This window comes from Amblyomma maculatum, chromosome 5 (genome assembly GCF_055883805.1).
Source record: "Amblyomma maculatum isolate TAMU_Amacu chromosome 5, ASM5588380v1, whole genome shotgun sequence".
Taxonomy (NCBI): domain Eukaryota; kingdom Metazoa; phylum Arthropoda; class Arachnida; order Ixodida; family Ixodidae; genus Amblyomma; species Amblyomma maculatum.
In genome coordinates this window covers 157,912,992-157,924,948 of record NC_139348.1, presented here as the reverse complement: position 1 = coordinate 157,924,948, position 11,957 = coordinate 157,912,992, and the positions used below count along the sequence as shown (strand labels likewise).

General features: G+C 45.2%; 1 protein-coding gene across 3 annotated transcripts in view; it reads right to left on the bottom strand.

Moving 5' to 3' along the window:
- The window catches only part of LOC146190093 (uncharacterized), a 28,198-nt gene that overhangs the window by 2,790 nt on the left and 13,451 nt on the right, over nt 1-11,957 (bottom strand). The window contains exons 9-14 of one of the 3 annotated variants that reach the window (XM_084604837.1): nt 11,557-11,700; nt 10,558-10,813; nt 8,085-8,239; nt 6,424-6,515; nt 3,745-3,903; nt 1,041-1,110 (exon numbers count right to left, since the gene is read on the bottom strand). In XM_084604837.1, coding sequence (XP_084460963.1) covers nt 1,041-1,110; nt 3,745-3,903; nt 6,424-6,515; nt 8,085-8,239; nt 10,558-10,813; nt 11,557-11,700 — 876 coding nt within the window. The remainder of the gene's footprint in view (nt 1-1,040; nt 1,111-3,744; nt 3,904-6,423; nt 6,516-8,084; nt 8,240-10,557; nt 10,814-11,556; nt 11,701-11,957) is intronic. The other 2 variants (XM_084604839.1, XM_084604838.1) reach the window with 2 other exon arrangements.

Below are 11,957 nucleotides of genomic sequence, written 5' to 3'. Positions count from 1 at the left end.
ACATCAAAAGCTTCAGAAGGCGGTGTACCTTGTGATGTATTTACACTGATGGGACTGTTTAGTTTGCAGAAGAGCCGTATGATGGACCATCAGACCGGATCTCCACGATCACTGATGTGGTTATTTCAAAAGCAGTGCATTTTGGTGCGGGAACTATATGCTGCTGTGTTCGGTTTGTGGGGGTTAACGACCCAAAGCGACTCAGGCTATGAGAGACGCCGTAGTGGAGGACTCCGAAATTTTTGACCACCAGGGGTCCTTTAACGTGCACTGACATCGTACAGCACACGGACGCCTTGCTTTCCGCCTCTGCCGAAAAGCTGCCGCCCTGACAAGGATTCAATTCCGCAGCCTTGGACACAGTAGTCGAGTACCCTAAACAGTGCACCTCCGCGGCGGGGCTATAGCTGCCCTGGAAGAGCCGCTTATGGAAGCAACCATATATCAATGCTTGTGTGTGTCTTCCAATTTCTTCTTTTTTTTTTACATTTTTGATGGTGGGGAATTCATGGAGTATGGCGGGCTTATATATGCAACCCGGTGAGTTGAAGCATGAGAGGTTCGAATTTTCGGTTTCCGGAAATTTTCCCGTGCAGTAAAAATGGAAACGTACAGTCGCGGCCTACGTGCAGCGTGATTGACACGCAGCGGGTATGAGTTTGATTCACAACGCAGGGAATTGCACCACTTTATTTTATTATGAACCTCAATACAGGAGCCTCCTCGCTAAATTTGACTTAATTTGCATCCTATCCTGGTTCGTTGATTTAATTGGCAGAATCTTAAGATATTATTTCCACCAGATGCCGTCAGAATATTAGCGCCACGAGCCAACGCTTTCGTGTTAACATGACGTGGGATTGCGCGATTTGTTTGCTTGTATTTGCATCAGTTGCCTGGATCGTGAGAAAACACGGCAGCATTTTTTTTTTCCTACGGATATTTGTCCAGCAACGTTCTGTTCATATATCCTCACGAATGAATTAATCTCAGCAGCCTCCCTGAAATAGTGGGCTGAAAAGAGGCCTGAATACACTCACCCAAAAGCTTTAATGTCCTCTCCAGTTCAGTCTTGATTATATCAAGTACAGTGCTGACACCTTCCTTCCCCTGCCAAAGAAGAACAAGTGGTACTTGCATCTGGTACAATATAAGTATTGCCCGCTGCTATTTGTAGGACGTTGTTTGAATGCAGTCGCCATGTTGGCGGCCCTGTGTCCGTGCACTGAGAACACTTTGTTCATTTTCTTTAGTTGTACCCTGCAGTCGGAATCGACTAAAGGATTTCTTCCGCTGGCTGCTCGTAGGACCGCACTTAGTTGAAACACATCAATGAACAAGACTCCATCCAAGATTTCCTCGCCATCTGCAAACTTTATATCATCGACTTCGCCTGAACTCTATATTTATAACTAGCTTTTGATAACGTTTCGGTCAGATGAGCAGTCCGCATAGTGACGGCTGTGGCGCGATCAAAACTGTAGAAGATATGTTACTTAAGTGCCTTGATTATACCGACGAGCGTGCTTACTATTACATTGCATGGAAGGCTCTCTCCAGTGCCTCTAACACTGAACAGTATTTCAGGTTCTTCAGCCTGCCCTAGGCAACATAGACAAGCAACGAACTTTCTGTTCGCCTATTTAAAAGACATTGCATCTCTTGACAAGCTATAGTTTCATCCTGCATGTCATCAGCGGTTTTTACGCTAAGCACTTTGTGCACTTGAAGGTCGCTCTCAGGCTTTTATCACGCTGTGAACTTTGTAGGCCGATTTGTAGAACTACGCATCTCATCACTTCATTGCTTAACATTATTCGATGATGAACCACTTAGTGCGCATTTAATGGTCGCATTCTATTTCCCCTTATTTCTATTGCTTTTATTTTAAACACCTCTCTCATTCCTCATTTGTATCCCCAATTCCTTTCCTACGCACAGTAACATGTGAGCGATTTCTAAACGCAGGCAAAAATCTCTCCTTTATATTAAAAGTTCTCTCTTTCTCTCTCTCTCGTAGTTGATCAAGCCTCGCGGGCTGAGCAATAAACGCACTCTTGAACTGTCCAGTAAACATCGCCATCTTATTCATTTTGGAAGTAGCGCAAAAAGCGAGGACCAAGAGTAGAATGACGCAACACGAGCGCTAGTTTTTTGCGCTTTCTTCAATATGAATAAGATTCAACTCACCCAACTTTCAATCGTCGTCTAGATCAAACTTCAACTCTAAAAAAGATCTCTCGCCCTGAACACTGAACATTGTCCTCTTTATGAAGTTGAACCAGGGCCGCTCTTTCATTTAACCTAAATACATACGCCATACACGTACGTTATCTGGCTACACATAGAGACCACCGCCATTTGAGACACGCAGCCGGAACGCACAAAGAGAAACCAAGCTAGCCATTTACCGAGAGAAGCTTACCAAGCTCGGATGCGAACCAAGATCTAAGCGGTAGCAGCTAGTGCGGCTGCGGTCGATGGCTAACGCTCGTGAAACTTCTGACATCGCACAGCACACGGAAGCCTCTTCGTTTCGCCTCCATCGAAACGCAGTCGCTGGCGGTCGTGATGGAACCCGCGGGTACTCCGGCACAGTAGTTGGGCATCTTAATCACTGCACCATGGCGTTAGAATGCACTGCACCACCGCGGCGGGGTACTTTCCTTTTCCTGTAAACCTATATATAGGTGAAAGAAATTATTACTCAATAGCCTTCTGTACTGCCCATTTTTCCACTTTCCAATAGCCCATTTTTTCCACTTTCACTACCACCTCCCTTTCTTTCTTACAGTGCGGTTCAAGTGTCCGCACAAAAACCTGTGTCAGATACTGCGCCATCCCCTTCCTGTGAACAATCATCATCATCATTTCGGCGAACGGGGCTGGATTTTCAGTAGGATGAGTTCCTTATAACATCGCCTCAAAACGTTCTTTTATAGTAAGAACTACATTGGCCGCAAAGTCGAACTTTCGCTGTGGCGATGGCCGCGCCGTGGCGGTGCCCGGTGTTAGTGGTGAAAAACGTTTAATGTTTGAAAAGGGGATAGAGGCATGCATGCGCCGCATATTAAAGACCCGGCCCTTACAAATGCTAAGTGGGGTCCCTAATACGGGATCCCAGTAGCGTCGGCCTCTGCCCGGGCGCGCTCGATCAAGACCTTTTGGGCCTGCAGGTCATAGCAGCCGAGCAGGGTCGCCTCCCAGTCCTCCCGAGTGGGGTTGGGGTGAGGAGGAATGCCTGGGTTCGATGGGCAAGCCCACACCATGTAATAGATGCTCAAAGGCTTCTCCGCACACTGCGCACAACTGCCCGTGAAGAAAGGGTTAAAATGAGTACTGCCGGGCACAGCGAATGTCGGTATAGAGACGGAGTAGAAGCCGCTCCTCCATCTTAGACGTTTACTCGGGCGGGGCAACGTCTATGACAATATTGATAATAAAGAACAATGTCTTTAAAAAATACGCGGGTTGAAATTCGAGATCCTGATCAAGGGGATCGAGAGAGGAAGCCTGAAAAGAGAGCGTGCTGGCGGCGGCGTCGGCTGCCTCGTTCCCCCTCGACCAGTTTTAACCAGCGTTAAAGGTATTTTTTTTCAGGGCAAATTTCAGATGTCCACTTACAACGTTACATCTAATGAGCCTCTGTTTTCCCCGAAATAAAGAGAAAGTTTATTTCACGAATAAAAGTAGACTATGCGTGAATTGGCTTTATGTGCCTTTTTCAAGCATGTCCTTGCTCACATTGTATGCCAGTCCCCAGAGCACGGGTCTCCCGATGAAAACCGCTCGCGCTCCAAGGGCTAACGCCTTAGCGACGTCGGCTCCTGTGCGGACACCGCTGTCTAGGTACACCTCCAGGCTCTCGCCCACAGCAGCCACAATGACAGGCAGGGCTTCGATCTGCGATGTAAAATAAGAACGGAAAGGCACAGTAACTGTCGCACTCCTCGATGAACAGCTCAGAAATGTGCCGTCATTTGAGGGGATAAGCGCATTGATACTTTGGGGGTGTAACGTGGGACATGGGTTATGAGGGGCACTGCATGGGATGACTCCTGATTTTTTTCCTCTCTCAGATGAGTTTAAGGGAGTGGGAATTTGTGATTTAGTGTACATAGTTTTGTTGCATTTTATTAAACATGACATCCTTTCAGCGCTCGTCAGTGCGCCGTCGAGAAGAATCCTTTGTCACGATTCTGGTCCGTGTCTGTGTATTAATACTCCAGGTCCACACGATGAGGTGAACGAAAAATGAATTTATAGAGTATTTAAAGTCATTGTACAAGGCACAACAATAGCGGCACGGGGGGCGAATGTTACTGGTTTTGCGCGACTGTCTTCGCTCCGCGACGGCCATGGAGACTCCGCCACGTCCACTCCAGGCATAGCAGCACTGCACGCGACGACGCTCACGACGTTCTTGACGGGTCTCGCTCGACTACCGGGCGAGCGCCTGCTTTTATGGGGGTCAGAAAGCCGTTGGTCTTCAAACTGTCCAATCCGGACGCTGTAGTTGGCCGCGGGCCAAGAAGCCCAATTAAGAGCGCGCTGGGTTAGCGGGCGTCAGGGAAGGCGCTCGCCCGCACCAGCTCTATACTCCAGTCGTCGGCCGCTGCAGGAGCCGTGGAAACCGCGGCTAGAAGCCCGATCATAACACCTTGGACCGGCTCTGTATGCCTGCTCTCACTTACGACATGTGCAGTGGATTTTTTTTTATAACTTTCCTCGTACGTAGATTGAGGGGCATCACCACGTTTCATTTTAAAATTGAATAGGAGAACTTCATGTGTAATCAAAAACGTTCGATTAAAAGCGTCCTTGCGGACAAATCGACTGATAAATTTTAGGTAGGAGCCTTTAAACTTCGGCGCCTTTTATTGGGAAAGCACTGCTTTACAAGCTGGAAACATTCACCATTCTCTATATCTTTGGATTGGCAATTGCTTCCAACTCAAGCCTCGCCATTAAAATGGGAGGGTGTGATCAGAAGGCACCCTTGCAACACCCTTGTATCCCGAGCTAAGCACGCTTCCCCCTAGCTTACGCAGGTCCGTTTGCATGGCATTGTTTAAATGGAGTTTTCCGTCTATGTCGTTCTTGACGACTTGGTCAACATATACTATGGTCCTCCGCACAAGCGTGCCTCTGGCAGATGGTGGCCAGAAGAAAGCAAAAACGTCATTTTTATCCACTATGTAGAGAAGATATTACGAAGATGCCGAACTAACGCTTTCGCCATTATACGTTTAACCACGCTAAACATTTGCACTTTTTTCCGTACTACGAAACTAACAGAATGACTTCACCTTCTGCCGTATTGATGAAGATTAGAACAAAGTACCAGCTGATGAATTTTGAAGGTTGGAACAACCCAAGTTAAAAACTGTTTTTATTCACCGCCATAAAATGTTGCGAGAAATTACAAACAACATTACTCTGGCCAGTATTAGATCATTAGCTTACATTAGGAAGATACTGGAAAAGATGATGTTCTGAAAGAGGGGCAGAAATTTTGCTTGACTGAGACTAGAACGAAACCTGATAATCCGATTGCTGTATCCGGTTCGGCTATGCGCTTCCCAAGGACCTAGGAACAAATCCGTGGGTATTGCTATATATGCTATGACAGGCACATAAGTAATAGCTGTGAAATAGCCAGAGGAGGCAATAGAGGCCTGTGCTGTTAGAATGTGTTCATTAAGGTGGCAACCGTTGACGAATACGTTTCAGCACATGCAGGTGGAGTCATTGTTTCATAAACTGCGTATGTGGTGCTGCCGGCCAGATTTAACAATAAATCTTTAATTCTGGTTAGTGACTTGAACAAGAATTATCGTAAGCATCCTAGCCTTATCAAGCATTTGGAAGACAGAACCATAAGGTTGTCAATCCATCACCCCTTGATTACCGCCCAGTGGAACAGTGTTTTAGACCTGATGCTTCAAAGTGCTCCTGTCGTTTCCAGGGTTAACTGTATTTAAACCTTTTGCACAGATCACAATAGAGTGTTCGTTAATCTGCACTGAAATGTAAAAAAAAAAATGAAAGTCAGCTCTGTTAGTTCATCTGCACTAAGATCTATAAAATAAAATTAACAATGTGTAAAGAGCTGAAACATACGCACGACAACGCTGAATTTCAAAGAGAAGCGAAGCATAACAAAGTGTAAAATGCATAGAAAGTATACAAGGATAAGAAATGCTGCGCACCTATACTCCCCATTTGATTAACTACGCAAATTGGCTGTAATATTTGTTTTGTCTTCTCTCCTTCTTTCATCCCTCTTCCTCACGGCGTGGGTCGTGGGTCCATTGCCTGAATGAACTAGCGCGCGTTTTCCTTCCTGAAAACATTCTATTTTATTCATTACATTGAGGAAAATGTACCAAGTGGATATAGCTGCAAGGGGGCCTGACGTACCGATGCCGGTGTTCCATCGAGCTGACGTCCTCCGTGGTTGGACACAATGATAGCCGCCGCTCCGCTTCTGAGGGAGTTCACTGCGGCCTCCGCTGCAACGAATGGTACATGGGAGTTTCGCAGCAGATTGAGGTGATTCCAGTTATTCGTATACAATTATTATTATCATCAGCGACACTACGACCACTGCGAGTCAACGAGTCAACTGCTCCAATGAAAAATGCCAGAGAACCGCTTCAAAGTAAGATAAAATAATCAGTACTGTAGTAACACGACACTTTCCTCTAGTTCTGTATTATTTTTTTCTGTAGTTCTCCACTCTATTTGTGTTTATGTGTAGCAACTTGCAGTAATCTGTAGTTGTATTATATATTTCTGCTCTAGCTTACACAAACCTTTTCCGTCACTATATATATTTCTGTGGTAGAAGGTTGATGGTCAGAAACTACGTAGAAATTTCGTTGCAGCAACAGAAACCTTCCTGTAGCTTTTCTCAACAGGGCCCTACCTCGATAATTAATCTTGAATCAGCAGCGACTACTAAATTAGCATACACCTTACAATTTAATCCTCTCATATATGCTCAATTTTAACGCTTGCCTTCTCTTCGCATGCAGTCCGTAATTACTCTCGACGACCATCGGGTATCCTGTCTCCGTATTACATTCCCTGCCCATGAACATATCTTTCTGTTGATATCGACATAAGTTGTAAATAACTGAAGTTTGTATTATTTTTTAATTGATTAGGATGTCCATAATTCGCGTTTGTACCTCTGGCTCAAAACAGGATTTGGCTGCTTGATGCAGTATGAGGCAGTGATCTTGATGCAGTATTTTGTCAATGCTTGTTATCAAAGTACATTTATTGTCTGTATAATGAGTACTAAAATCGCCTTCATAGCTGGCGCTTTTCCATCGCTGTTATTAAAGGCGGCTTTGGTGATTCGTGCTCTATTCCAGCTTGATATGTGGAAACGCCTAGTCCCCTTTTCACGCAACCAAGAACATAAGACCATCTGCCAGTTTGCTTCACTAGTGGACCAGATTAAACACGTCTGCACTGTACCAAGTGTATCTACAATCAACTTGGAGGTGGGTCATTCTAGACACGTCTGCAGATGGCCAACCAAATCAGCCAACCAGCTTGTATGTGGACCAGACACCTACCAAGCAAATCTGATAATCAACTTCGTATGTGGACGAGCCGAGAGATCATGACTGCACACAACCAGGTACATCTGCCACTCACTGCGACTGCCCCCGCTGTCAGGCACCGCGTTGACCGATCACCCAATTGTATTACAGAGGATATCGGACGCCGTGTTTTTTCTTCGATGGGCCTTTCGATGCTATTTCGGTAACAAAATAATAAATATGAAAGGGAGAATCTATTGCCACTTAAAACGCGTCATAATTTAATAAGAAGCGCTTGCTCCTGTTGAGCTGGCTTCAGCAGTCTCTAATATTTTGTCTGCACAGCAGTGAAACCATGGACATGTTTTGCCCATTTACCTCAAACTACTTCTCAGGTGGGTCGCATAAAATTATTTCAGGGCCTGTGGTTAAGGTGGTTGAACATTTTTAGTAACTGTCATCTCCAGCGCACATTGCACAGCAAACAAGCATCGCCAGTTATAATTAAAATGCTCAGATACTTGCGTGTCAGCACTCCCTTTACGACGACCGGTAAACCGGAGACGCTTCGCAACCATGCTATGTCGGACCAAACCCCGCTCTGCGAAATCAGGTCGTCCACGAACAAATCAAAGGCGGTGGCATTCGTCTTCGGCAGCGAGCGCTCCAAGTTGGACAACCTGCGCAGCGATGTCGTAACGATGTATTATAGCCATCATCGTTTTCTTGGCAATAGCTACATGTTAACACCCTGAAAGTCTAAGCTACGCACATCAACACTGTTGACGTCTAAAATAATATTTCAGTGAACCAGTAAATTGCCTAACCGATGCTGCTCACCATGTAAGCGGTATGCTAACTTCCTCAAGATATATAAATAAATTGTGCTCAAAGTTCCTTGGTCTTTCTGAAGGTAATGTAAGTGGCAGACAGAATAGAAGCAAAGAGTAGCTTCCTCTGCTTGGGGAAGAACGACAATAAAGATGCGACGGAAGCCATGTGCCACTGCCCATAGCGTAGGTCTACTTCACAGGAGTCCGACCCATGAATTTTAGAGCATACATGTAGACGCCGCTCTAAAATTGACCATGTGCAGCAGAAGTGGCAAGAAAAAATCTGAAAGGCTCGCTCCGCCTTTAAAAGTATGACGGGACACCGTTATAGGATCCCGTCTTGTGGAGCCTCGTTCGCGTACATGCACTTTGCTAATTGCTTTGTCATAAATTCTTCAATTTTTGCTTGTGTTATCTACCACCCCATGTATTCGCTAGCACGCAGTCGTAAGGTACCCAATTATATGAAAAAGCATTCTACATTCATGACTGTAGAGCGCCGCTTCAATCCATTCGTACGGACGTGGAGGCGGGCCCTAGGAGTAGCGTACCTTAAGCCTCGCCCAAGACTCCTGGAAGGTTCCATTCCCATTTCACCTTACCATGTAACATAAGAACCCGAGTTTGCAGATGCCATCAGCTCACTCTTGCAGCATACTCCAGCTAAATATACATGTAACAAGGACCCCCCAATACGTAAGCTGTTGTGAATCGTACAAGAATCAGTGCTCTCCGTAATTTAAGGAAAAATGGTGTTGTCGATCACCAATTGAAGTACAAATGGCGGTACTTGTTCGTCCGGAGAGTATGAAACAACCAGGGCCCAATACAATGGGTAAGCGAAGAGGGAAAAAAATGGCGGGAGACGTAAGCTCCACCGTTATGGGTTTCACACTATAATTTAGGAAAAATAACAGCGCAACGCCAAGCACCGCAAGACAGAAGAGGGACACAACGTGACAAAAGTGTTGTGCAGCTGTTCTACCTAGTGGTTTATTTCTATATATATATATATATATATATATATATATATATATATATATATATATATATATATATATATATATATATATATATATATATATATATATATATTTGTATATACGGGCGCTCTGACGGGCGCTCTAACCACTATATATATATATATATATATATATATATATATATATATATATATATATATATATATATATATATATATATATATATGTATGCATTTTTTTAAATACTTTCCGGGCCCGAAGGCATTACAGACAGGAGGGGTACAAAAATACAGTGCATAATTATACAATACTGAAGTTTTATTATGGCAGAAAACACAGTTTCCTTGAAATTTTCAGCATCAATAGTGGCAGCGATGGAGAGAGGAAGGTCATTCCAGTCAACGCTGGTTTTAGGAATAAAAACATTATGACACATTGCACGTCAGTGCGCTGTTAGGAATCCTAAATTCAAGATGCAAAAACTTGACCAAAAGGACATTTTAATGAGGCTTTACACGCCAGCCTTCATGGCTCCCGCTTGTCGCCTCATATTGCGGATCCTTATTTGCACACATGCACTTTGTACCTCCTTAATTAATAATATTTTAATCTCTACCTCAATTATGCAACAAACACTAATTGGCACACAGTTGTAAGCTACCACATTGTGTGCAAGCTCACCCGACGTAGAAAATACAGCCCCGCTATCACAACTCCGGACGTACGTTCCTTTGTGGCCTACGGGAACAGGATCCAAAGGCCCTGGAGGGCTGGAGTCTGGCCTCACCTTCCAATCTCAAAGGCGAAGCTTGAGCTGGCAACGCCTGAGAACTCGGCAGCGTCATGTAACACTGCCATGTGACACTGGCAAGTGTCACCTGACACTTGCCAGATGCATGTCCGAGAGCTTTTCTTTTCGACGCTAGTGGATGCTTATATCGAAATTCAATGTTAGCAACATTGCAGTTTCGATGCACAGAACTCTAAGCTCCAACAAACTCATTAAACCTGTGCATAATTAGCAAGGGATAGTGGTGGAGCCGGTTTTCAACGAGACCTCTTAACGAAGTTATCACCCTGCTGCCTCTCGCTCGTTTTGTGCTGTAAGGTATTCAACCCTTTCTGCACTCTCTGCCGCGGATGCGTACGTTACATGGGGGTTTCTGCAAGGCTGGCTCGTACCTAAAGTTGTTTGGCAGGGAGAAGCGGCACTTGCTGGGCTTCATTTCGTGCCCGAACAGGGGCGAGTCAACAGTGAGCACGATGGCGGAGAAGCCCGCGTCGGCGGCTCTCTTGACCAGGGACTCGGTGAGCGCCCGGTCCTTGAACAGGAACGTCTGAAGCCACAGAGTGCAGTTAGGTGCGCTGTGGCGAACCTCCTCCAGCGACACGGTGCTCAACGCGCTCAGGATCATCACCGTCCCGGCTGCTTCTGCAGCTGCGAAGAGAGGCAATGTAACGAACTGTTAGTGGTAATGTGTGGCTGACAACTACCGAGTTGTTCTGACAGTGCGCACAGTAACTTAGGATCCAGTAGAGTCCCTTGAAGTGTGAACGATGTCGGGACATCTTATGGTTCAAGTTCCTGCATTAACTAGCTAGTGGAAACGCAAGCCTTACGTTCTGATGCCACCAATTTCTGTACTACAGTAGCACTTCGAAAATTCTTGAAAACGGGGTTTTGTATACAAATCAGATTCAGAAACAAGCTTCCAGCCACTGGCGGCATTTTTACAGCAATACCTTGATTACTACTTAGCTACTTTACCAAACCTCACTAATTATCTTTTCACCCAACTCAATAGATACATAATGCCAATAGTGAGTTTGAATTGTGGGCAAGGTTTATCCTGTTTAATTCCAGTTTTTCGATGAATGGATGGATGGAATATAGGAGCGTCCCCTTTGAAACGAGGTGGTAGCAGTTGCTATCATGCTCGTTTTTTCCCTACATATATCTTAACATTATTTTTAGATCGGTTAGCTATACTATCATTCTATTTATTGAATTTTTGCTTCTACATTACTAACATTACATAAATTTTCTGGGGGAGGGTAAGGTCTGTTAAGCAAGGCAGCCTGGCCATAATGATGTTTGTTCTCTATGCGAGCTTCTCACTCATGATCGGATTCAGGCTGGCGCTGCGCAAGAGTTGACGGATTCGGACCGGAGCGCACTACCTCCAGTGAGACGGAGCAGCCAAGCATCGGCGAAGTAGTTCTTCATCCCCCCTCTTCCGGTGGACCTCCGTGGCCAGGATCGGGGCGAACTCTCGGTTGTGGTGGTAGCGTTACGGAAGAGCAACATAGCAGAAGCCTCCTGGACTTCATAAAATTAGCCATCTTTTTTCCAATAATTTAATCATTTCTTAATTCTTCATCACATATCCCACTGATGCCCTGAGGCAATAAATACCGTTGCAAAAAAAAAAAAAAGATCGCAGGAACGGGAAGTGGCATGGGCAGGAGAGCTCGCGCTGGCCCGCTCCAGCGGCTTAAGGTCAAACGCGCAGCTGAATGACTTTGAGAGTTTCAATGGGAAACTTGGAGCTACGCCATCAAACGGGGGTTTTAAAGCCGGC